This window comes from Ascaphus truei, chromosome 4 (assembly GCF_040206685.1).
Source record: "Ascaphus truei isolate aAscTru1 chromosome 4, aAscTru1.hap1, whole genome shotgun sequence".
Taxonomy (NCBI): Eukaryota; Metazoa; Chordata; class Amphibia; order Anura; family Ascaphidae; genus Ascaphus; species Ascaphus truei.
In genome coordinates, this window is record NC_134486.1 from 342993800 (window position 1) to 343021651 (window position 27852).

Here is a 27852-nt window from a genome sequence, read left to right on the forward strand (position 1 = left end):
TTATTCACCCTTCTCTATTTCTCCCTCATTCCCTCTCTAGTCTCCTGTTTCTCTTGTTATATCTCCCTCTAATTATCATTCTCTACTCACCTTTCTTATTTTCTCCCTCTCTATAATTTCAAGTTCCCCATCGGTCTCATTCATTCTCTTCTTTATTTCTCTACCCCCAATCTCTCCTCCCCTTGTCTCTCTATACATCTCTCTCCTCTTCCCACATCACTCCTCTCACCCTCTCTACACACATCTCCCCCCTCAACACATCTCTGTCCCACTCTCTGTACACACCTCCCCCCCTCTCGTTACACATCTTTCTCTCCCCCCCCCCTTCACACAACTCTACCCTCTTTCTCTCTCCTCTCTAAACATATCTCCCCTGCCCCACGCTTCAAAAAACTCTCTCCTCCCCGTCTCTCCACACAACTCTCACCCCCCCTTTCTCTAGACCTCTCTTTCCCTCTTTTCACGTCTCTCTCCTCTCTCCCTCTACACACATCTCTCCTTCTGTCTACCTCTCCTTCTGTCTCTAGTACCACCCATATTTCTCCCCTCCCCTTACACAACTCCCCCCCTCTCCTTACACATCCCCCCCCTCTCCTTACACATCCCCCCTCTCCTTACACATCTCCCCCCCCTCTCCTTACACACAACCCCCTCTCCTTACAACCCCCCCTCTCCTTACACATCCCCCCCCTCTCCTTACACATCCCCCCCCTCTCCTTACACATCCCCCCCTCCTTATACATCTCCCCCCCTCTCCTTACACATCCCCCCCTCCTTACACATCCCCCCTCTCCTTACACCCCCCCTCTCCTTACACCCCCCCTCTCTCTCTTTACACATCTCCCCCCTCTCCTTACACATCTCCCCCCTCTCCTTACACATCTCCCCCCCCTCTCCTTACACATCTCCCCCCCCCCTCTCCTTACACATCTCCCCCCCCCTCTCCTTACACATCTCCCCCCCTCTCCTTACACATCTCCCCCCCTCCTCCCTCCCTCTCATCAGGCGAGCCTCCTCACGCGTCCCCTGTCCCCGGCTGTGTGTGGCTGGGAGCGGCCGGGGCTCCTCCCCTGGGCGGGGGGGACACACACAGACACCCTGACACTCCGGGCTGGAGAGGACAAGAGGAAGGACCCTGCTCACAGGAAGCTCCACCTGCCGCTGCTGCTGCCGCCGCCACTGCGAGACCTAACGGAGCCCGGCTACTGCACTGTAACTGCCCCTTATACCGCTTGTACCGGGGGAGGGGTTGCACGGGACAGGCATATATACATCTCCATCTCTTTCTCTTTTTCTCTTTCCTTCGTGGTGTTGTGTCGGGCATCATCCACTTGGAAAACCACTAGTTGCGAAGGAGGGGAGGAGGAGGGGGGGTGTAGTGTTGCCATGTGCTGGGCATCACTCGGAGATGATGTTACCCATCACAGTGTGCCCAGGAAAGACTACATCTCGGTGTCAGAGTGCTGCTGATCAGGAGAGAGAGGGGGGGTGGGGTCACTGTAGGATTATGTCACCGGGACACATGCAAGGTGATGTAACCTAAAGGGTCACCCAACTCCCCAGTGCCTGTTGCCTGTGCACTAGTAGAGCCGTGCTGCGTGCAGTGGAGTTGTGTCAGGGAGTTGCGTGGAAGGGAGTGTGTCAGGAGGACACACTGAGGGGTGCTGTAGGTGCGGGAGTGAGGCGGGTTGCTGGGTGGGATGTGTGCGGTGATGTCAGTAACATGGTCTCATCTCTATATATGGCCAGCAGCACTCTGTCATTTCCTTTGTATTTTTTTTTGTTACGGGGAGAGCTCCCCCCTTTCTTGTCCCTCCCTCTCATTTCTTCTCTTCTCCTTTCATTCAGATGTCCGCTCTGTTTCATACAGGTTGTTTGTCTCTTTTCTCTGTTCCTCTTTTACCTTCTCTCCTCTCACATGTCCTGTATTCATATCACTTGTAGGTACCTCTCCCCAGGAGTGCAGGGATTGTTTTATTGGGTGGAGGTTATGAACATACAAATTCAGTTATATGTCTACATTACCATAATGTATAAACCCGGGGGGGGAATGGGGGAGAACACTACAACACCCCTAATTCCTGTCTGTCTCCACTCCCCCCGCACCCCTAATTCCTCTGTCTTCATCCCCCACACCCCTAATTCCTGTCTGTCTTCACCCCCCCCCGCACCCCTAATTCATGTCTGTCTCCACCCCGCACCCCTAATTCATGTCTGTCTTCACCCCCCGCACCCCTAATTCCTGTCTGTCTCACCCTGCTGCACCCCTAATTCCTGTCTGTCTTCACCCCCCCCCCCCCGCACCCCTAATTCCTGTCTGTCTCCACCCCCGCACCCCTAATTCATGTCTGTCTTCACCCCCCCGCACCCGTAATTCCTGTCTGTCTCACCCTGCTGCACCCCTATTTCCTGTCTGTCCACCCCCAGTCCTAGTTCCTCCCCCACCCCCTCCCAAGTTTCTCTCCCTGTTATATTTCTAACCTGTCAGTGAGTTTAACCTCTCCCTCCTCCCTCCTTTTTCTTTCCCTCTCAGCAGGGATGTCACCTCTCTCTTTCTATATCAGTGTCACATGAGGCAACGTGTCTTGCACCTCTATTCATCTGAGCGCACTCCTTCCTCCTATTTTTTGCTCTCTTGTCGAATACTCCCACATTATTGTATTTCTTTCACAAAGCTGTCCTATAATCCTTTTCTCCTTCCTTCTTCCTTTCTCCCCCTATATTGCTCTTCAAACTTTCTAATTCACCACAAACCAGCCATCTCTCTCCCTCCACTGTGTCCATCCACACTGCCGAGGGGTCCAGGCGTGCTCAATAAATTGCATTTTCGAAGTGGTTCAGTGTGATCAAAGCAACAATTTGCTAACACTAAGGGGCCTACAGAATGTACTAAGATCATTAATATCTTAATTTTTATTGTGCATCAACATTTTAGTCCAAAAAGTACTACGAAGACATATAACGCATCATTCGTGGTTTGAAATGATTTTTGACACATTCCATCATGTTGCGGACATGAAATGAAACAAAATGATGTCGTTTTTGTTTATATCAAGTGTTGGTAAATGTAAATTATTTGTAATATTATTTATTTATAAAAATGTTTTACCAGGAAGTAATACATTGAGATTTACCTCTCGTTTTCAAGTATGTCCTGGGCACAGAGTTATGTTGATATTTATTTATAATACTACATACAGCTCAACCCCGTTATAACGCGATCCGACACAACGCGAATCCGCTTATAACGCGATGCAAGTGTGGCTCCCAGTTTTTGTATTGATGAATACTTTACAACACGATTATTGGTGTCTTAAATACTTTATTGTACAATGCATACAATTGTACATTATTTCTAACGCGACCCGCTTATAACGCCATGTGATTCTTTGGCACGGAACAGCGTTATAAGAGGGTTGAGCTGTACTTCAAACTGAAAATATTAAATCTTGTTTATCTGTATAATGAAACATCCGTGCTGCGCTAAATACATTTTGCTTGATGCATAGCAACTTAATTCTGCCCCGACACTATTATGAGACTTTTAGTGTTTACGCCAAAATGAACGTTGCAGGTGATTTTGATGCACTTCTTCCTTCTTTTTTTTTTTAGCGCACTGAAACATTATTTTAGTATGTCTTCTGGGTGCTTAAGCCCCCCTCCCAACAGGTCAGGTTTTCAGGATATCCCGGCTTCATCACAGGTGGCTCAATCAGAGGCTCTTGAGCCACGTGTGCTGAGGCTGGGATATCCTGAAAACCTGATCTGTTGTTGGGTGGGGGGGGGGGGTTACTGGAGTTGAGCACCCTGCCTTCTTATTACACCCATTTCTGTGTGACCAAAAAAAAAAACGTAATTGTTGACGCTGTTGGTGCAGATTGGAAGATTTCAAGTTAATATATAGGCTCACACAAGCACAATTTCAAATGAGTTTTCCGTGAGCCAATTTTGCTCCAAAAGAACGGTATACAGTAGGCCCCTAAGCTTTTGATGCTGTGACATCATTTTCCTTCTAATTTGCTTGAGTCCAGACGGCTCCTACTTTCCCCTTCCTTTCCCCCTATTACTTTCCTTTTATTTTCTCCATATTTCTTTTCTCTCATTCTTTCCCTTCGCCTCCAAAGCTCTGAAACACCCGCTGACAGATTTACATGGAAACACCTTCTGCTTCCCCGTGTTCCAGTCACTGCAATGAGACACTCGGGAGTAATATTGGCATCATGTAATGTAATCCTATGGGAGGGGACACTAAATGATAACCTAGCTCCTGAGTACAACAGTGCATTGCATTGTAGGCGTGGAAGCATTAGGATAGAAGTATTTTTTTATTAACAACGAGTTTAACATTGCATATAGTTGTTAACAAGCGTATTTATTTCTATATTCTAATTCATATAATCAAAAGGTAAAGTCAGTAATATTTCTTGTGTTTAAATTTGACATTTGTATACCATAAAATGTTATACGTTGGATATATGTTAAGATTGTCCAAAATCTTATTGTTTTCCTTGATATGTAGTATTCTCGTGTACTTTTTGTAGCACTTAATTTTTAAGTGTGCACAAAAAAAATATGACGGTAAATTATAAAGTAGTCTGGGGTAAACGTGGACTTCTTTTTGTAGACAAATCTCTATAGCAGGAGAATTACATCACGAGAACAAGAAATTCAATTCCATATTCAGATTACAATGAGCGTATATAGTATTATTATAGTATTATTTTGGGGAAAAGGTCATGAATGAACTGCAGAGACAGAAACACTGATTGAGCCACCTGTGCTGAAGCAGGGATATCCTGAAAACCTGTCCTGTTGGTGGCCCTGAGGACTGGAGTTTGCCACCCCTTCCCTAAAACATAGCTATGATCAACGAAAAGATTCTGCTTCATATACATTTTCATACCGTAGCCAGGGGTGCGCAAACTTTTCCCCCTGCGCCCCCCTATCTGCACTCCCCCTTTGCTCGCGCCCACTCCAAGATAAGGGAAGTCACAGAGGCCTCACGATCGCGGGGCCTCTGTAACCACCGTGCCCCCCTGCCGTAGGCTATGCAGATTAGTGTATTTGTTTTGAAGTTGATGGAACTGTTTAGGCTAAATAAATATTTTTGTCATTTCTCTTTTAGGATTTAAAAATGGAGGCTTTGGATAAAGCAGTAAATGGATATTTAGATGATCTGCTTGGACCAAGAGGTGAGTTACAGTAAATATTTGGTGGGTGTGTTTAAAAAAAAAAAAATATATATATATTTATATATATATACATATACACACATTGTGTGTGTAATTAGATATTTTATAAAACAATTCAAATATACTGTATAATGGAATGGAAATCCAGTTATTCAAATAAGATGCATTGAAATGAGGTGAAAGGGACGCATACTGTATCATATGCCTGTGTAATTCTTGTGCTCTTTAACTATGACAACCCCATCTGCCAAACAAACCTTTACATACAAAGCTGCAAACTGTTGCGTTAATATCCACGATGAATGCATATTCAAATATTTATATTTATGTACTCTCAGAGAAGATGACTGTTTTAAAAGTGCAATCTTTCCCAAAAAGTGTTATTACCCTCCTATGGGCTCATTTTATGTGCACTTACAGTACTAATTGGGCAGCAAAGCTGCTATTTCCTGTAGAAAATGGCAGATGTGTTATTTCCTGTAGAAAATGGCAGATGTGTTGCATGCTTTCTATTTTCATAAATCTGTGACTTACAAGTAGGTATCTGTATAGGGCTGCAGGGAAAAAAATGTTTCAATTAGTGGACAGAGTTTAAAGGAGCAGTGATCCCAAGAATCATATAATCTCCATTGTTTTACCACCAGAAGACCTAAGATCAACAACTCATGTCAATTACAGTACACTGCAATGCAGAATTGTCATAGAAAATGGGAAGCTTTGGGTCAACGTAGTTAATAATAGACACGAATGTTGTACATGACATTTAAAGATCTGAAGAAGAAACTTGATTTGAAGATCTTTCCGAAATCTTGCGCACAATATAATGAATGTATTCTACCTAACGAGGCTGTGCATGAGATGACCACCAATCACATAAGAATGGCTGTGCCATACATGACTACAGCATGCAGTGTTTCACTCACTTCTGAATATCAGAATATCTTCTAAATCGGAGTAGGGGGTTCCGGAATAGTGATGGGTACAATGTTCGCACGCCTAAGCAAAATGTGATCGTTTTTTGTTGCGCTAAAAAGTTTGCTTCAATCCAAATGTTTGCATAATGCTAAAAAGCACGGCATGTTCGATTTTAATTTAGCTTTTGAATAAATTCAGTCAAACATATATTTAAAAAAAAAAAACAACTATATCCGTGGGTTACTATGTTGCAACTTTTAAAGCACATTTTGAACAATTTTGGCCATTTCACTAGAACTTTTGGCTTCAAAATATTTGCACGTTCTGCTCCGAACTGAGTAGAATTGAATCTGGGGAGACTTGCAAATCTCTACTGATGATAAAATATATGTGCTGCTGCAGCACTGGTTTACGTAATATAGTTAAAAAAAACGCGGTGGCCAAATTATTAGCAGTGCCATGCTGTAGGAAGTTACATCTTTAGGGATTCATCTAAAATAAATTTTCACCTAGCATTTCTATTTTTAATGTGGATATTCTCAAACAAATGGAAATCAAGCTTCAGAACAAGACACCGCACTGGGACCAGTATACCTGGAAAGTTCCTGGTTAAATGTCAATACATTCATACATTTACGTGAATATCATTCATAACCCCATGTGTATATTCCTATTCTGGTAAATACATATTCCCTGCAGGCACAGTTAGAAGTGTGTGGTCCTGCTCAGGGTGACATTACTTCACAGTGAGACCAGGATTGTATTAGTTCAGTGTTATAAGGGAACTGCTAAGCATACACATTCTATCCCCAAACATTCATTTTTCCAAGGCCTGCTTGCTTAGTAATATTATGACGTTCCATTTTTTGTATGCCTTTATTTCTTTTTTAAATCTGACCCATCATGAGGAATTGGGGCATGCATTATTTATTTATTACTACATCATTACCAATAAATACCTAATTTATTCTCTCTGCTTACATTTTATTTATTTATATAAAAATAAAAAATAATATATATCTTTCTTATCAGGAAACATATATATATATATATTTGCGTTTGAAATCTAGTTTTTATTTTGAAGTATAAAAAAAAATATGACCTTCAAATGTGAAACATTGACCTGTACACGAAATGGTCTATATGAAGATATGCTTATTTATTTTCTCCTGTGGAGCACAGAGACGGACATCTTTGATTTGTGATGTCACTTGCACAGAAAATATCAGTGTGATTCAAATCTTGTGGAGCAACACAAACCAGTCCACTTGCTGATGTTGGGTTAAACATTGGGTGAAGAAGAGTGGTATTGACAGGTTTGTGCTGTTCCAAAGCAAGTAGGACAAGAGATGAAGGAAAGTATTTGCAGACATGCGTCTGCGCATGAATGTGGCATTTCTTCACGTGGATATTTGTGGCTCAGTCTCCGATCGGTACATTTGTCGCCTTTCTTTTAAAATGATTGTGTGCGCATGGCCCGAAACTCCCCCCCCCCATTAACGTCTGCACATTTGCAAATAAATTGAATATTTCTTTAGTTTTGGCATTCGCTTTCGGGAGGAGTATAAATAGGGGTGCAGTCTCCGGTCTAAGTGTTCCTGGGTTTGGCTCGGTGTGGGTGGCGAATATATAAACATTCGCAGGAAGGGAGGGGGAAGGGGAAATGACGGGCGGTTTAGGTGCAGCCGTCCACATTTCTAACTGACAAATTTGAGGGTGAAGATTAAAACCGCAAATCGAGTTGTGTTGTAAACACCACAAAGAATTTGGGGTGGCAAATTTTCACACCATCTCTAAGTAGGACTCCGAGAGAAGTTTAAAAAAAACACAAAAAAAAAACGTAATTTGGCCTCTCCAGTAAAATACATGATATCAGAAAAATAAAGTTACTCATTCCTGATGAGAAAGTAAGAATATTGCAGTAATTGTGTTTTGAAAATGTTTATAGCATTTATAGTACACCCGTGCAAATTATTTAAAAGGTGCAGTCTGCCTTAAAGTATAACATTCATGTCTTGTTTATCTTCGGTCCTTAAATCACTGTTATTCGCAACTCACATCGTTTCCCAATGTTTGAAAATGTACATTCTTAACCCATTGAATGCCAAAGGGCGTAGTGATTACATCACGCTCAAAGGTCGTGTGTTTTCTGGGTTAGATCGCGTCCTATGTTCCCATAGAGCGCAGGACACGATCTAACCAGGAGGAAACGGAGAACGACGATCCCTCCTCTTCCAGTTCCTCAAAAATGGCCACCACAGTCACATGATTGCACTGTGCCAGAGGGGCCGTGGCACTGAGAGCCCATGACTCCAGAAGCACTGAAAGGGATAAGATGTAAGTGATTTGGCAGTTTTTAAAGATGGCTGCCCTCCTATTCAACATTGTGCAATAGACGTTGTCATGATATTGTTATTAGTAGTTGTTTTGAACCTTCATTTACGTGTGTATTTTTAAAGTCAAAAATAATAGATCACTAATAAATTGGTCTGTAAAGAATACTAAGGAGCACTGGTTTTGGGGCAGTCTGTGGACATGTGAGTTTCTGCACTTGGCGTTGTGTGGTAATGCAGAGTATCTGTATGCTTCGGACCCCCAGGTCTCCTCCTTAAGCCCATATTCCATTAGGTGCGAAGCCGCTTTCCAGTGTTGGGGAAAAGTTCAGCTCTACTCAAATTAATGGGACTATAATCTTCTCTAGCATGGGGGAGCAGCTTTAAACTGTAGGAAGCTGTGTCACTTAGGCCTTAGGCTAGGGGTGCGCAAACTTGCCCCCTGTTTGCACTCTCCCACCTGCTGCTCACGGCCCCCTCCTTACCATGTCTCTGACGTCAAATGACGCCGCGGGGTAAGGTGACGTCACGTTGCCATGGCGTTGTGTTGCCGGAGATAAGGCAAGTGAAGTTGCAGAGGCCTTGCGGTCCCCCAGCATTTCATTTAAATGCCTTGGGGAAGAGCGCGGGGCCTCTGCAGCCGCTATGCCCCCTCTGAAAAAACTTGTGTCCCCCAGTTTGCACACCCCCCTGCCTTCTTCGGGGCGTATAGTCTAAGGCTTAATTTATAGTTTGCACGTGACGTCACGCACCCCTATCGCTCCCGCGATTTCTGGGTATAGTGGTTGCGGCGAGGCGTGGCACGAGACGTCACGTCCGCGGTTGGCCCTCATTGGCAGAACCGCGCACGTGACCCGGCCGTCATGCGGCAAATAGAAAATTGAAAGTCTGATGAAGAGTCGCTCAGTCGGCTTCAGCGCGCAAGCTCTGTGGCCTGCCTCATAGAGGTAATGCCTGTAGTTCGCGGCGCACGTGCACCAACTATAAACGTGGCCCAAGGTTCTTAGCCTGTGGATACCCAGGTTCTTAACCTGCTGTGCTTGCAGACTGTTGTAGGAATCCAATCTTTTCAGTAAAGTCATGTTTTCCCTGAGCCTACAACACTGCAGCTACAGCACATGGCTGCTCTAGAACATTATTTTTGTGTGGTGCCTGCTTCTTTGCACTTTGGTTATAAGGGATTACAAGCAATGGGGAGCAGAGTAATTGGAAAAAAGAGAGAGAGATGTAGGACAGGGCACACAGATTTGTAAATAGAAAATATTTGTTTAAGCTAACACTTAGCTTAAATAAAGATTTTCTATTTTAAAATCCGTGTGCCCTGTCCTCCATCTCTTTGTGTACCGTGGATTGGATGCAGCCTTTCGTTCATGGATGGCAGCACCGGTAACTGTATCATCTCTTATTACGTTACTTGGTGTGCAGCATTTATCCTCTTTCGCATTGAACAGCGTAATTGGTCATAATTCTTGGATAGATCCAGTGACGTGGTCTGTCTGTATGATGTGTTGGGAGAAAAATCACACTCTATGTACTTGAAGTAGGTGGTGTTAAGGTGAAAAATTATTAATTAAGATAAGTAAAGGGTACCATGAAAATGTTTGACATTAGTGGTACAATAAATGGTTAAGTGTTTTCTATTATGTAGAAGTACTGCTGCTCATAAGTGTTCTTGTGGTGACGTGGCGTTTTTCTTCCTAGAAGATAACAGCGCAAAATGCTTATATGGTGCAATAAGAGATTTATTCAGTACAAGTATAAAGGGATAAAAAAAATGCCAACTCACAATCTTCTGTATTGTAAAATGTATAAAGGTCCTTTCAGCCTGGTCCAAATGTAAACGAAAAGCAAACAATCACTCCTGCCGCGGAAGGCGGTGCTTGGTGTTCCGCGTCCCCGCTGTTAGGGTAAACTCCCCCGTCCATCCCTGGGAGTCGCAAGGTGCTGGCGTCACGGCTCCGTCGTCCTCTCATTCAAACTTGCTTGCTAGTGGCACACCCTTGGCATTTTGTGAGCGCTCTGCCCACTTCAGGGTTTAGTAGATGGAGGTACTACTACAGATACTAACACCTGAAGAAGTGTGCGGGAGCGCCCACGAAACTCGTAGGGTGCATCGCAAGCAAGCTTGAGAGAACGACGGCGCTGCGACGCCAGCACCTTGTGACTTACGGGACCGGATGGAGGGTGTGTCCCCCAACAGCGACAGCGCTGAACGCCAAGCGCTGCCTTCCATGGTATGAGTGATTGACGCTCTTGAATGCGTTTACATTTGGACCAGGCTGAAAGGACCTTTTTTTACCTCTTACAATACAGAAGATTGTGAGTTTGAATCCTTTAACCCTTTTTACTTGTACTGTTTAAATCTCTTCTTGTGCCATGGAAGTGTGTGTGTGTGTGTGTGTCTCACAGTTTCGCCTGCCACCAGCTTTTGTTTTTTGATCTTCCAAATTTAAATCTTAAATATTTCTCCTACCGTAATTGTGCTCGGGTATTTAATTTGCCTACTAAAGCATAATGACCAGGCATCAGTACTAGGCTAAGTGAGTCAGCTTAGCCTGCAAGTGACTGCAGCTGGTTTGCCATTGGCAGACGCTGTGGTAACATTTAGGATCTCTGTTCTGTAAGTAAGAGCAGGCTGGTTGGAAGTCTGTGTGCTACTTCTTCAGTATTGCAGCTGCACATTTTCTGGGATAGAGAGGTTCCAAAGTGCACCTTACATTTGAGGGTCCATATTTAATAAGCAGTGATCTGGCATAAGACACCTTGCAGCCCCTTCTGACATAGCGCCACTTAGTCAGTATGGGCCTTCATTTCTGTTTCAGGTGAAATAAAAAATAAAACAAAACCGGGTTCAGAGTCACTGAGCAATGAAGCTGCAAAATAGGATTGATAACATACTATTTTACTCCATATGGCAATCTTTAGATCAGGTGTGGCCAACTCCAGTCCTCATAGCTACCAGCAGGTCAGGTTTTACTGATTTCCCTGCGTCAGCACAGGTGGCTCAGTGGAAGACTGTGCGACCTGTGCTTAAGCAGAGAGATCCTGAAAACCTGACCTGTTGGTAGCTCTTGAGGACTGGAGTTGGCTACCTCTGCTTTAGATAGTCCTTGTTTCCTGGCTTTATTACACCTTAGAATTCTACTCTTCTGCCAGCAAAACACCTTGTTCCTTGCTTGCTGTAATCCGTTTTCTAATCTCATTGTATGTGTTTGCATTATGTTTCAGATCCCAGGGTAAAAGGATGGCTCTTTATGGATAACTATGTGCCCACGTTTCTCTTCACTGTCCTGTATTTATTTATCGTATGGATAGGACCGAAGTACATGCAGGACAGAAAACCTGTTTCATCCAGGGGCATTCTAGTGGTTTATAACCTGGGGCTGACATTGCTCTCACTTTACATGTTCTACGAGGTAAGACTTCAAGCCTGTTTTACCCCGTGGAGTGAAAGGGACCCATGATATCCCATGTGTCATAAAATATACACAGCCCTGCTGCAGAGAAGAGCAGATTTCGGAGGAAGTGGGTTACTTCTTGTGAGGAAACGCTCTCAATGTGTCATTATAACTGCATTGCTAGGTCTATTTTTTTTTCTTTTTTCAACACAGCTAATTGGCAGGTGGAACAACCACTTCACCTTATTACATATTTTTCTATTGTGTAGGGAAACCCCCAGGATATCTTCTAACCGTAAAAAGGGAACCACTCTAGAAGGTGGGTTACCCGGGCAGGGGAGAGTACGTGGCTCTCTGGCGTGTCTCCTTAAAAGGTCACGCTCATTATTGTAATGATGCTGGTTATCCTTAAAGGCTCCATAATGCTTACCTGCTCATGTTGGGGTCTGGTAGTCTCTATCCTGGGTCACTGGAGCTCCGCACAGTGCTTATAGGGAGCCCACAGGCATTAAGGATGGAGCTTATGTGGAAGGGGGTGTGGGAGGTGGGCTTAGGGTAGTCTGCAATGGCGGTGGATGAGTTGCCTTATGCGGTCACACGTTGCTCTCGGCCAAGCAAAAGTAGCGTTCGTTGGAGTGAATTTGGCATTTTAAAGTGTACAACAGGAGTGGCCAGCTAGAGTCCTCAAGTGCCCCCAATGGGTCAGGTTTTAAGGATATCCCTGCTTCAGCACAAATTTTACCCTGTCAGAATGTCAGTCAGAATGACCGAGCCACCTGTGCTGAAGCAGGGATATCCATAATACAGGTAAACCCCGTTATAGCGCGACCCGGTATAACGCGAATTCGGTTATAACACGGTTTTCACGTGGCTCCCGTTTTAAAAAAAAAAATTTTTTTTGGGGTGGTCGGGCAAAATTGGGACAAAACATCCCCCCCCTGCTCACAGCCCCCCCCTTGCTCAAAGTACACCCTGCTCACACAGTACCCCCCCCTGCTTACAGTACCCCCCCCCTCTCTCACAGTATCCCCCCCCCCCCGCTCACAGTACCCTCCTGCTAAAAATATCCCCCCTGCTCAAACAGTAACCCCCTCCCTACTCACAGTAACCACCTTCTCAAACACGGTGTTCACACAGTGTTCTGTGGGCGCTCTGTGCACTCGCTGCACTCGGTGCGGCTTGTGAGATGTGGGCTGCCTGCTCCTCTGCAGTTCCGTTCCAGCGGGGTCATGTGACGTCACGGCACATGGCTCATGTAAACAAAGCAGGGACGCCACAGTCTCTTATTTGAAAGCCGATCCCATGCGCAGTGCGATCGTAACACAGCAGTGATATGCTGGGCATTCCTAACACTAACAGAGACGGGGAGCAGAGCTGCCAGATGCCAGGTAAGAGCTGTGTGTGGTTGCCGCTGCCCCACCGGGTCTGGGAACGCTTGGAGAGTTCTCAGCTTTCCTTCCGGCAGACGCAGTAGCAGTGATGCAGCGGCCATTTTTTTTTGCGGCGACCATTTTGTTTTTCGCGACCCCGTTACTAACGCGGTTGTCTCGGGTGGACCCCGAGGACCGCGCTATAACGGGGTTCACCTGTACCTGGCTTGTTGGTGGCACTTTAGATCTCGAGCTGCCCACCCTTGGTGTATAATGTCGTACCGCATTTAAGGGTTGTCAGTTTGTAGATTAAAGCAGAAATTTGGATTAGCTTTAAAAAAAAAAATTATATATATATATATATATATATATATATACGCTATTATTGTTATTAATAATATAAATATATTTTATTTAAAGCTAATCCAAATTTTTATGTATGTGTGTGTGTGTGTGTGTGTGTGTGTTCCTCACAGCAGTTGTGCAGCCTCAGCAACGCAGTAGGAACGAGACAGCACTCAGAGGTAATTTTGAAAAAGATTGAATCTTTTTGAAAATTACCTCTGAGTGTGTTCCCTTAGTATAGCAGACCTAAATATGTGCCTTTATAGCTCTAGTTCTACACTTTCTGCAAGGTTTTCTTAAAGAATTAAACCCAACATCCTCAAAGTTCAGACAACCGCTCAGGGCCCACCCAATTGCAGAATATCTGCTTATTAGATTTGTAAAAGCAATACAAAATACAGTATAGGGCCAAGAATCAGTATGAAACCTGAACCTAGTGTTGAAGGCTCTCTATCATAAACCATTTGAAAGAAACAGAAATTGAGACACTTCATCTTAAAAAATAAATAAGTGTGTGTGTGTGTGCTGAGCACGCACATTTTAAGTGAAACTTCTTTGTCTTTTGTCACTGTTTTGTCACAGAAATTGTATTTGTGATGGTGATGTTTTTCATTACAAATCAAAACACAATTTCAGTGCCAAAATGCAAAAAAGTTTGACCTGGAACACGTGTTTTTAGATATTTGCACTTCTATATTTATAATAACTGACTTCCTTGTGTGTCAGTCTGTGTGCCAGTCAGTGTGTGTGTCTCTGTGGGTGGGTGGTCTCTGTGTCCTACTGCTGGTGTCTGAGTGTAGGAGGCCTCTGCGCATGCGCGCCGAAGGCCGAGATCCGAAAATATTGTTTTTTTTGTACACGACGGCGCGCGCCTATTTCTACCGTGACATCACTCGCGTTGCGGTTTTTCGTTACAACGCAAGGATTTTTTCCCATGAAAACCCTGTAGGCGCCAGCAAAGAAGTTTCACTTCAAAAACATTCCTAGTTGCAATTACGTTTACTGAACATGTGAGTGAATTGCAACTCTCTTAATTAAAGACGAGCAGACGAGAGCACCTCGTAAATGCTGCACACTAATTGATGGAATTAAATTGCATGATAAATAAATTGATCATAAAAATGAACTTTAAATTATGTTATAATAAAATAGGGGAACATGACACTTGTACATATACAGCACACGTGTGTTTTTGCCATCTCGTATTGATATGGAAACTCACTATATACAGTATATGCCAAAAATTGAACATTTTTAATGTAATCCCGACAATTGTTGGCAAAGTGGCTAAATAGCACGATGAATATGAGCATGGTTTAGACACACCAAGGACATAATTAAAAATAGCAATAGGTGTTATAGAAGAGAAAACCCCAGTCCAGAGCCAGAAGTTAAAGGGCTCTCCTAGGGGCACTTATTATTTTGTTTCACTAAAAGATAGTTTTTCTTGAGGACAAAGTAGTTCTTAGGATGATTCTGTCCCATAGTTTCATCGTTCCTATAAGTGAATCAAGAAACTGTTCTACATATGTAATGTCTTCATCCAAGCTGTGCGAAAGATAATTACCGTCATTGATGTTACGAGATGCTTGAAATGGTATCTGAAACAGATGGAGGAATTCGGAAGATCAGACAGACTGCTAGCTCTGTTTGCAGGAAAAAAGAAGGGATTCTTTGCTCAAGTAGATCAGTTGTGAGATAGACAAAAGGAAGCAATTTCCATAGCAGATCACCTGTCCAAGCATCCACTTCCTCAGGGACTAAACATGAATTCAACAAGGGCGGTAGCTACATCCTGGGGGCCCGTAAGGTGCAGGCATAGCAGAACAGCTCTGTAACGCAGTTACATGGAATAAGATCCATGCATTTACAGAGCATTACAAACCTCTCATGATACATCATTTGGCAGGAAAGTCCTACAAGCTTCTGTTCTGTGTCTTTCTCTCCCTTTTGGTAATTGCTGTAACAATTCCCTATGTGCTGCCTGATGGATCGGGAAGAAAGAAAACATTTGGCTAAGCAAAAATGTATTTTCTTTCATTACATCATGGCAGCACACATCACTTCCCTCCTTTCATTTAATAAATACTTCTGTAGTGGTCATTTTTTTTTATCATTGTTAACAACAATTCTGATCTGAAATGGGGAATAGATACCTTTATGTACTCACCCTCTCACCCCCCCCCCCCATTTTTTTTCTCTTCCCTACCTCAGTAGGCCGAGTATAACTACCCGTTGTAATTAGGACTGAAGGAAAAACCTTTTCTGTAAGCCAAATTTTCCATTTTCTTAATGTTTTTGATGTGGGAATAATGTACCTTGTATGACACAGGCCTTGGCACGGCAGTGGCCAGTGGCTGTTTAAAGTGGTAAGTCCGATCAAAATAGAAGTGGAGGCCTCGCCGCTTCTGTTTACGTCACCCCGGTGACGGTTTTTCAACATTATAATAGACATCGGACTTGCGCACGTCAAAAAGTTATGTTGTTGGCATGACAACAATTGTTAGTGTTTTTGTGTTGCCAATTTATTTGTAAACATTACACTTGTTTTACTAATTTCAAGGCTTTTGAACTGGCGACCCACGGATGGCCTCAATATGGTCCTTGGACTATCTGCCCATGCTAATTTCAAACTGCAGTTTTTAACACTGAAACACACTTCTAAGTTAAATGTTTAACTACTAATTACATTACAATAAGCTTGTGGTTCTTCTGTTTTTAAATGTTTTCTTATCTGGCCCTTGTGGAGAGTGTAAGAGTCCTGAAATACACCGTTAATATTTCGAAGAGCAGTAGTTAAATAAAATAAAAAATGCCCCCACAAACGTAACACTGGAAGAGTTAATAATTCTGACCCTAAATACCATTGGTATGCACACCCTCCACAACGGCAAATATATTTGAAATTCTTCTCTCAGATACATAATGTACGGTACTTTGTTTCTGAAAGCCTGAGGATCACAACACTTAATCTTCTTAGCGGGTTCAGTGTGGATTCTTGCACTCTGGTTCACAAAGGCATTACAACATTTCAGCACTCACACATTTTCTAAAAATTCACAGGTAACAACAGAACAGCTTGGTATCTTATTACAGCGTGGAATTAGGCAAGGAAATGTTTTGCGGGCAGTGATACGTCTCAGTGTAAGGCAGTAGGGTTAGTATCTCCAGTATAATATAAGACGCCCCCTTGTCCTATATAGATTCTAATTTTAATACTAATACTTGCTAATTGCATGAAGACCATCAGTGGTTTTAAATAAAATAAAAATGTCAGTTGAACTTAGAACAGAGATACCCAGTAAGCTCCTATTAAACCCCCAAAGTAACCACAATTTATATGTATATAGGTGTCAAAGCGGAGTGCTACTGGGCATGGCAATATATACTTAAATAAAGGACAAAACATAGAACACAGACAGAGCCCAGTGCTACATCCAATGACACAAATACACAGTAAAGTACCTTAATATATATATATATATATATCTAAAATAAAAACATTTGGTCATTTAGTTTGATTCTTTGGCCAACTTGCACAGACTTGGTCTACCTTGACGTTTGGTGTGCAAGCTTATGATGCTTTGGCCAAAGAATCAAACTAAATGACCAAATGTTTTTATTTTAGATATATATATATATAAAAGGTACTTTACTGTGTATTTGTGTCATTGGATGTAGCACTGGGCTCTGTCTGTGTTCTATGTTTTGTCCTTATTTTAAATCAGTTGAACTTATCCACAAATTGTGTCTCTTGAAAAGTGAGGAAGGAAGGGGAAAATGTATCATCTTAATGGCCGCTGACCGTACCGAACACCTTGTTCAGTGTATGAGAGCCGTGCAGAAGCCACGTCTTGTACTGAGACGGCAATGTCTCTGGACATAGAAGAATGGGAAATTTTGACTGGTTAGAGTTACAATCCTGATGTGTAACGCACCAATGTCTTGACAATGATTCAGCCCTTAACTGTATTACATAGCAATTACTTGCCCATTTTGGGTGCAAAGGGGTTAAAATACACATTTGCAGAACATTACTAGTTAATTTTAACATTAAAAGGTAACATTAATCAATAATGATGTACTGCTGCTAAGAGATTCTGTTTTTTATATGTTGTTGAGCTACTTTTTATTACTGTGAATGTGGGTGCAGTCCCATAAATATGGACAAAAGTGCATTTGGCTGAGCTTATATCATGGTGTGATTTCAGACTAAAGTACACTTGATCCGCATGAGTAAATATGAACGGGGTCAGTTAGTTAGTCTGGCCTTTCCAGCAAATGCACCAGGCCACATTAGTCCATGAATAACACAAGATAGAGTAAATTGACAAAAGGATTATGTAGCCACAATTCTAAGCGGTGATCCTGAAATAATAAGATACACTGTGCCCTAAAGAGACTGAACTCATACTGTAAAGATTTTTGAAGTGAAAGTTTTTTGCTGGCACCTACAGAGTTTTGATAGGAAAAATCCCTTGTGTTGTAACAAAATTCCATGATGGAAGTGACGTCACTGCTCGCAGAAGAGGCCATCAGTGACGTCAGGGGAGGGAGAGGAAAGACACTGACTGAAAGACACACATACACTGACTGACAGACACACACTGACACACACTGACTGACTGACTCACACACACATTGACTGATTCACACATACACTGACTGACTCACAAACACCGACTGACTGACACACACACGCACTGACTTGACACACACACACACACACACACACTGACTGACACACACACTGACTGACACACACACTGACTGACTGACTGACACACACGGAATTCACACTCACTATAAATATAGACGTGAAAATAGCTAAAACACGCATTCTAAGTCAAACTTCTTTGTGTTTTGGCACTAAAATTGTGCTTTTGATTTGTAATTAAAAACATCACCATCACAAATACGATTTCTGTGACAAAACAGTGACAAAAGACAAAGAAGTTTCACTTAAAATGAAGTGTGCTCGGCACACACCATTTTATTTTCTTCTCTGTGGTATTTAACTAAATAAGTTTCACAATGAAGTGTGCTTCGTATACTGGTTAGTGTAGTATGTATGTATGTATATATATAAATAATGTATACACACACACGCCAAACTAACCAGCATGCAAAGTGCACACATACCAACCTAACCAGCCATCAAAACACACGCTCCAAATTAACTGGTATGCGAAACGCACACACGCCAAACTAACCAGTATACGAAGCACTCACACCAAATTAACCAGTATACAAAGCACACACCAAACCAGTATACGAAGCACACACACAATTATCAGTCTTAAATTACTTACTGTAGCCTACATGCGGTGTTTGAAGGTTAAAGGCATGTTTTCATTATTCATTATGTTTACCATTGTTGCTATTGTCTGTTCAGTATAGAAGATGGAAACATACTCTTTAAATCAAATTGCATCTATTGTGGGATTACTATGATTTACACGGAGTGACAAGATTGTAATTATGACCCTGCAATTAAGTGTATGGCTGCACCTGGTGGTTTTCTGCTAAATACAGCTTTGCAGCATTGCTTTTTTCATGCATCAGCCTGTTTCCACGCTGGGTTTCTCTGTTAGAAACATGAACTGTGTGTTATGTATGTAGCCTTTTTGCAAGGATTTTCATGCTCTATACCAGGGCTCTTTAGCTATTTCTTTTTCTTTTCAAAGGGGCCGGGAGAGAAAATAATTAGAAGGCGGTTCAGAACAGCATTGTCATATAATTTGGGATATATTTAAAAACACGTAAAAAATATTATACTTTAATAAAAAAAGATAACCGCGTCAACATGTTACAAACGTTCACATCACACACTTTTTGGCTCAAACATGAGTTTGACTGTAAATAAGTTCACTTGGCTGCTTGAGCATCTGTAATGAAACTGTCAGAGGCAGACAGGCCAGGGGTCATTCACATGCCCTTTGCGGTTGGATTATAGTTGTCAGAAGTTTTTAACCAGATTGGAAATGAGAAACGTGTAATGATATGAACGTGTGACTCTTTATGCAATATGCCCTGAATCCGTCTTTGAATGAAGCTTCTTTTGGAAGGGTAGGGCCGGCTGCACAGCATATTGAAAGGGGCCTACTAGTGAATAACTACAATAGGAGACCCTGTACGTCAGAACTAGAGATGTGGGAAACTGGCAAATATTGGACATTCGTAAAAAAGGGGTTATTTAGGTAGCAGTTTCTTTTGCTCTTTGCAAATCCATGTGAGACGCATATTTAGTATATAAGCGATTAGAATAAGTAAACTCATATTGATGTTCAACAAAGCCCCTAAATATCCTTTCACCCCTCCCATCCCTCGATCAGGAGAGATACCCCGACCTGCTCAACAAATCCCTTAACCCTTTGGGCGCCCAAGGGCATAGCTACAACGTCATGAGGTCTGACACCCCATGAGTACAATGACGTAGCAGCTACGTCCAAAGATCCCTGGCTGTTTGGCACTGATCAGGAACGGAAGGGGATGACTTCTTCCGTTCCATGATCGGAGGGGCCTCCCGCGTTCTCAAATGTTTAAACGACCCCTAAACACCCACTCTCTGCTCAACAGCAAAAGATGCCGCATTGTTGCTTGATGATGTTACTCACCGAGCAGATTATTTACAGTCTTTCACAGCCAGGTGACTAGCTCTTCTCCTGTCACAGGTTGGCAAAGAATATATATATTACCCGGCTGGCTGATGTTACATTAGTTAATTGACACACTCCAGTTCCCTGTGGGCACATGTTTGCAAATGATAACTGACTGGTGCCAATTGGCAGTCTCAGGCCCAGAACCACCAAGCACCAGTACAGGAAGTCACTTAACATGACTTTAACTTAACGTGACCGTAAGGCACAGTAACTGTATCTTTAAAGCACACTGTACCATAAAGTCCATGTTTTGCTCAGTTGAAGAGCATAGTGTTAAGTGTAACAGCTGGTAGTGTTAATGACATGCTAATTAGGTGTTCTAACATATCCACTAAAGTTCATTAAGGTGCCAGGGACTTCATGCTATACTAGTTAGGTCATACCTAAACTTGCGTTACTCACATCCAGGCCCTGAGTACTGTTACAGGGCCGGATGAGTTGAACACCACAGTTAAGTATAAGTTCCCTAATATTGCATTATTTCCCTCTCTTTAGACCTGTTTCAGAGACTGTATATGAGTAATGCAAGATATGCATAATGTTGCGTTAATGGAAGACAATGCAATGTTATGCTACAATTATGTGACTTTAAGCCTATGCAAATGTGATGTAAGCTATTGTTTTTGCATGTACTTACTTTGAGGATACGCGTTAACCTCAGGCAATGTAACATTTATTCCTGTTTTAGGTAATGTTATGAGCCCTGATTTAACGCAGCTCTGTTCAGAGAATTGAGACAGACCTTGGCCCTTATTCTGTAAGGCGTGAAGCGCGCAGATGACGTTCTATCTCTGGAAAAGCCCCATTAAAGTCAATGGGGCTTTCCATGCGATCACACGTCATCGGCACTTATCTCAGCCTTACAGAATAAGGGACAAGGTTTCTTAGCCAACTGCCCAACATCATATTCATATGTAAATTAGGTTTGTTCACCTCCCTAGCTGGGGTTCCCTGAGGAGCGGTTTGGGAAATCGTTATCCTAAGTCTTCTCGATTTAAAGCAGAGAATGCAGATTGCTCATTTTATTGAATGTACAGTATCTGCATATATAACACATATTTACAGAACATCAATGCTCTTTTTGTGTCTGTGAGGAAATAGAATGTTCTGCCTTAACCCCAACTAGGTGGTGCATGAAAGTGGAGCATCCAAAAGAATTGGTTAAAATCACTGTCGAATTAAACATGTGTTTGACAGAGGTATTGGGGATTTGCACTATTATAGTTTCATAAAAATAAAACACCATTGTACAGTTCCTAGAAATATTTTATAGGCCTAATTAAATCCACAACCCTGTGTGTGATTTATAAACCTTCTTTTACAATCTTCAAACTGGGGTATTAACAGGATAGTGATCGGTTTAGTTGCGGGTGTTTCAGCAAACTTTTAAGGAAATCAAAATAGCTGCCAGATCTTGCGGGTTCCACGGGCCAGTAGCAAGTCACAAGCTTCCTATTGGATAACTGCGGCTGTCTTTTAATGACCAGAAAAGGACACCGGTATGGATCTCGGGGCCTAGGGGTCACTGGAGCTAAAAATAGTGAGTTTCAGCTCCAACCAAGACCCCTGATTCAAATGCTGAAAAAATAAATAGTTAAAATGGGCAGGATGTCACCAAGTTACACTGGCGACACACTTTATTCGAGCTCGGCTAGTCCCACGAATTCGGGTATACCCGGGTGTATTGAGGTTTGTGACTGTTTTCTGCCCGAGTGCATTGAGGTATTTTCCAAGCAGGGATTGAAGCATTTTATTCCCGCTGGCTGCAATACTGCACAGTATATATATATATACTGCATTACAATTCATGAATTTATGCCATCTGGTAGACACGCGAAGCATTGCAGCCTATTAAATCCTAATCATTATCATTTAACAGATTAGCCGCCCGTCAGCCAGGCATGAACCCAGGCTGGGAAGGCAAACGCAACGGGGCTTGTTAGAGGTGAGCAGCGGCGCATTCCAGGTATCTGCCAGGTACATACTGGGTATTTGCTCGAATAAAGTGTGTCGGTGCAGTAGGTGCATTTTCATGGGGGCTATCGCGATCTGGCCATGATCTGCACGTAAGTTGAGGACCTTCCCCTCCAGCTGCGTCACCAGAAGGATGCTGCGATGTAGATCAAGGGTGCACAAACTTTTTGCCAAACTTTCTGCCCCTGTCTACTCTCCCCCACTACTCCCCCCCCCCCCATTACCTTGTCTCAAGCGTCAAATCCCGCTGGGGGGGGGGGAGAGTCACGTGACCCCGGGGCATCATTCAATGCCGCGTTGCTATGGCGTCGCCCCAAGCCGCCTGAGTCAAGGTAAGGGAATTTACAAAGGTCATGTGCGGTTCCCCAATGTCTTGGGGAAGAGCAAAGGGCCTCTATAAGCATCCCCCCCCAAAAAAAACAAATCCAGCCCCCAAGTTTGCGCACCCATGATTTAGATGATTGCAACTTTCTGGAGATGCAATGTCCTTCCGCCTAGAAAACCGCATGGCGCTTAAGGGGCAAATCACTGCAATATTCTTACTTCGTTTACAGCAAATAAAAGTACCACTTGTGAGCACATTCACATGTCTCAACCAGGTCTGCAACCCTGCCCTTCCCCATTATCTCCTAGCATACAATGCTTCCACTGCAGCCAGGGATTCTGGGAAATTGCATTCAAATGAGCACACGTGTCACTTTTTGCTTCAAATCCCTTTTAACATCGACCCCTGTAAGCTTATGCCTGCCGCATTACACAGCTTTTCAGCACAGCCTTAGGTTAAAGAAGTGCATAGACAGTTAACAAAAGTGCATCTCTTAACAAAAGTAGTCTGTGTTCTTTATAGCTTGGCATGTAAAATGCTGGTGCACGGGGAGCCTCCCACCAGGAGTGGCGCACCCAATAAGGTTTTAGAAATGCTTGGGATTAAACACAGGGGTCCCACAGTTTGCAAAGTACAAAGTAAAAAAACAAACAAAATGAATGGTCTTCTAGTATTGTCATCATCTTTTGAAGAGGGTGTAAAATGTTCAGACCTCAGGGTAAGCTTCTCATGACTTTGAACTAGTCACTTTGTTGTATCTCAGTGTGCCTCCGGCACTGTAAAAACATACAGTTTCCACTGTACTTTGTGTTGTACATTGAAAGTCAACATCAGGAAAAATAATTATAATTCCTATGATGAGGGGAAATAAAGGGCGTAATAGGTGGGCCAAAATACTGTAGATACAAATAAGGCTCTTGTCATGCTTATATTTAACCTAATGTAAGAACTGTAAATGTTGCCAGAAATAACACTGATTACTCTAACTCTAATCTCATGATAACAGTAGGACATTGTTCTTTTCCAGCTGGTGACAGGCGTATGGGAAGGAGGCTACAACTTTTTCTGTCAAGATACTCACAGCGCAGGTGAAGCAGACATGAAGGTACAGTAAGCATTACATCACATTTGCTTGGTTTTTTTTTTATATTGTTTATTATACTGTATGACATTCTATAATACAGTATGATATAAGAAATTATGTGCGTATATTTATTTTTGCAACGTGAATAGAAATACTACCACTCGCCTATATAATAGGATCTGATTGGTTAGTACATAGGGTGTATACGAGAGCGATATAATACAACGAAGGGGGAGGTTGAAAGGTACAAACCAATAGAACCTATTTGCACTCACTACGGACCAATTGAGGGCTGGAAAAATTCAATCCAAGGATCTGGGATCCCTATATAGTCACTCACTTATATTACTGACTATAAAATATTTTATCTTATACTATATTAGTGAAAGCACTGTATGCCTGCCTGCCTGCCTGCCTGGATGTCCGGTGTCCCTAGGGGAAATCTCATTGGTCCCTTGGTCCGCCCCCGCACACCTCTCATTGGCCTGAGGCGGAGTGACGGGCCAAAGGACACACAGGGACACACACACACAGGGACACACACACACACAGGGACACACACTCTCCCCCGTCAGTTGGACCGCAGCTCACCTTCCACCCCCCCCCCCCCCCCCTCCTCTCCCGGTGCCCCTCCTCTCCCGGTGCCCCTCACTCTCTCCACCCTCCCCACCTCACCCAAATCCCCATCACCCTCGCCGTGCGCCGCGGAGGAAGGGCGGGCCTCCTGCTCAGCAGCAAACTCCAGGCTCCTCCCCCCTCGTGGCGCGGCCCTCCTGCTCTCCCCCTCACGTGCGCCGCTACCGGAGAGGGGAAGCGCGGCCCGGGCCTCCTGCTCTCCCCCTCACGTGCGCCGCTACCGGAGAGGGGAAGCGGCGCGGGACTCCCCATCACGTGCGCCGCTACCGGAGAGGGGAAGCGCGGCGCGGGACTCCCCATCACGTGCGCCGCTACCGGAGAGGGGAAGCGCGGCGTGAGACTCCTGCCACTCTTGCCCCCCCCAGCTTCCCGAACTCACCTCCTGCCCCAGCCAGATGCCACGGGGTCAAGGTAAGTCACACACCATCTCCCACGCACTGTCACCCAGTCACCCACACACTCACCCACCCAGTCACTTTCACCCACCCAGTCACCCACCCACTCACTCAGTCACCCACTCACCCACCCAGTCAGTCACCCACTCACCCAGTCAGTCACCCACTCACCCACCCAGTCAGTCACCCAGTCAGTCACCCACCCACCCATTCACCCACCCAGTCAGTCTCCCACTCACCCACCCAGTCAGTCTCCCACTCACCCACCCAGTCAGTCACCCACCGACCCAACTCACCCACCCAACCACCGACCCAGTCACCCACCGACCCAAAGTCACCCACCCACCGACCCAAAGTCACACACTCACCGACCCAAAGTCAAACCGACCCAAAGTCACCCACCCACCGACCCAAAGTCACCCACCCACCGACCCAAGTCACCCACCCACCGACCCAAGTCACCCACCCACCGACCCAAAGTCACCCACCCACCGACCCAAAGTCAAACCGACTCAAATTCACCCACCCACTCAGTTAAGTGTCACCCACCCACCCAGTCACCCACACACTCAGTCAACTCAGTCACCCACCTAGCTGTCAAGGGGGGGGTAGCCTAACCCTGTCGTACGCCCCCCCAAAATTACATCCCGGGCAACGCCGGGTCTCTCAGCTAGTTAAACATATATGCAAAGAAAGACATAATGCATGTTTTAGCATAAACAACCCTAGAATCCCAATGTATGTGGGTATAGGGAATAGATCAGCATCTAAAGGTAATTCAACTTAAAGATGTCCTAGATGCCCCCAGTAGTTGGCGTAACATGTTGCAGACACAGTGCTGTAATATGCAAACAAGCACTGCGTGTGGCCTTTTGGTATATGTATCTATTGCACAGTACTACCCGTAAGTTTGTATCTCTGTAGAACAATTGCCGCTGTCGCAGTAACATGCATACAACCAGTCTTCTGCCTAACGCGTGTGTGCAACTGTGTTGCGATCGTAAAAAGACACGGTAACCAAATATGAACTGGGTAATACTATAAGCCAAAAATGAGCAAAGTAAACCAACATACAACCTGATAGGTGTGAGCGAGCTGTGTGCACTCAGGCAATAACCTTTCAACTCCCCAGCTGTCGCGTTCCCCGCTGACGTCACCGTGGTGACGTCGTAAAAGCCGACGCACATTTCGCCTTGCTTAGTACTTTGTCATGGTTGTGCACGCCCCATACCGGGGCTGGACCGCGTGGCTGCAGGTCGGGAACGGGGTTTGCGCGAGTGGCGCCCATGGCGCCGGTCTAGGAGAGGGAAGGCTGACCGAAGTGGGCACACTGCCAAGCAGCACTGGTAGCCCCGTGCTTCTGCGCAAAAGTTCAAGCAGGCCTCTGCGAAGGAAGAGAGGAACAGCAGGCCTCCGGGAACCAGGAACTCGGGCCTCAGCATAGCAGCAGCAAGCCTGGAGGAAACTGGAACGAGTACAATGAACTAGAACAAAAACAGATCAGTAATGAGAGATAACAAGCCAGGAGGCTTGTGGCAAAACACAGGTAACATCCAAGAAGGATTATGCTCGGCAGAGAAGCATTGTGGGAATGCAGTATTTAAAGGTCAGCGAACCAATAGCAGAAGGGGCGTGTGACAGCATTGCTCTAATGACTGAGCCCAGGCTGGGACTGCAATCATAGCTTGCACAGCTGCTGTAGATACCAGGGGGAGTGTTCCCGGACTGCACGGGTCTGCAAGGCAAGGTAAGCAGTAAACTGAGGTGTGGATTCCTTACAAAAATATATATGTTTCCAATGAATTTTAATCTAATAAAAAACAATAATAATCAAAAAATATATATACTCATGAAGTATATCCCAGCTGGCTACAAGCTAGACCAGCGGTGCGCAAACTGGGGGGCGCAACCCCCGGGGGGGGGGGCGGAGTTTACAGGGGCCCCGCGCGCTTCCCAAAGGCATTTAAATTAAGTGACAGGGAAGCGGCGAAGGCCTCTGCAAACAGCACTTGCCTTGAGTCAGCCGGCATCTGGAGATGCGTCGCCATGACAACGCGGCGTCAAATTAAAAGTTTGCGCCCCCCTGAGCTAGACCAAACAATATGTATCAAGAATAATAAAAACAATAAAGAAAACCTAGCATGAGTTTTGAACAGCAGTAGCTCCCTTGTAATATTAAACAAGGTTCTACAGGGAAGACGCTGTAATATAAATATTATTCTTTAGGAAATCGTTGGTAGTGTGTTTCTTAGGAATGGTAGCCACACTGTGTGTGTCCCTGACGCATACAGTCTTGTACTGGCTGGGTAAGGGGAAAGGGGAGAAAATAGAAATAAATGGATCTTCCTCTTCGCTTACCTCTTCCTTCGTACTCACTGTCATTGAAGAAAGGGCCGATGCCCAAACATTTTAAACACCAGTAACCCCTTAAGTACCCTCAACGGGGGCACAGATAGCCACATTGGCAATCAATGAGCACCCTACTCCCCATCCCCTCTACCAGCTCCCCTCACCCCCCTCCCCCTCCCACCACCACACATAGTAAGATGTTTTTGAATAGGCAAAAGTCCTATTAGCCATTAGCGCTTTTGCCTATTCAAAAACTATCAATAGCCAGCAGCCCTATAGTAAATAAATGTTGTATTTACCCCAGCCAAGATGAAGGTCATCCTCATCTTCGTCCTCATCTTCAGTGGTACCAAGATTTAAATAAAATCACTAGCTACTGGCCAGTAACCCATTAACTGCCTTAGCCGGTAGTAACCACTATGGTAATTAAGGGGATACCCCTTCCACTACCCACCTGGGAGGCATATAACCACCCCGAGGCAACAACCCCCATGACCCAACCCCCGTACCCCCATCACCACACGCTCAAATTGACAAAAACACTAGTAGCCAAATATGGCTAATAGTGCTTTTGCCCATTTGTGATGCCTAAAATTAAAAAAAAAAAACCAATTAAATAAGCATTACAATATAATGAAAACAAACCATAGCAAATAAATCCATTGATTGTCACTATAATTATCTAATCTACACAATCATCTAAATAGAAACATATTGCATTACGTATATTGCGTGTGTTCATTTTTGATGATTAATCTGCGCTCCCAATATCCTAAAGTTCTACAGACTTGGGAGAGCGATCGGAACAGTTCTCCATAGGGTTCAGAGTTACATTATTTACACATTTCTGCACAATTTAAACCTTTATTCGTTC

At 44.0% G+C, this 27852-nt stretch overlaps 1 protein-coding gene across 1 annotated transcript in view; it reads left to right on the plus strand.

Annotated features, from left to right (window-relative positions):
* Positions 1–1081: 1081 nt before the first annotated feature.
* The window catches only part of ELOVL5 (ELOVL fatty acid elongase 5), a 52815-nt gene continuing 26044 nt past the window's right edge, over positions 1082–27852 (plus strand). Inside the window, exons 1-4 of the mRNA XM_075598182.1 lie at positions 1082–1212; positions 5126–5192; positions 11669–11856; positions 23542–23619. Coding sequence (XP_075454297.1) covers positions 5135–5192; positions 11669–11856; positions 23542–23619 — 324 coding nt within the window. The 5' untranslated portion in view covers positions 1082–1212; positions 5126–5134. The remainder of the gene's footprint in view (positions 1213–5125; positions 5193–11668; positions 11857–23541; positions 23620–27852) is intronic.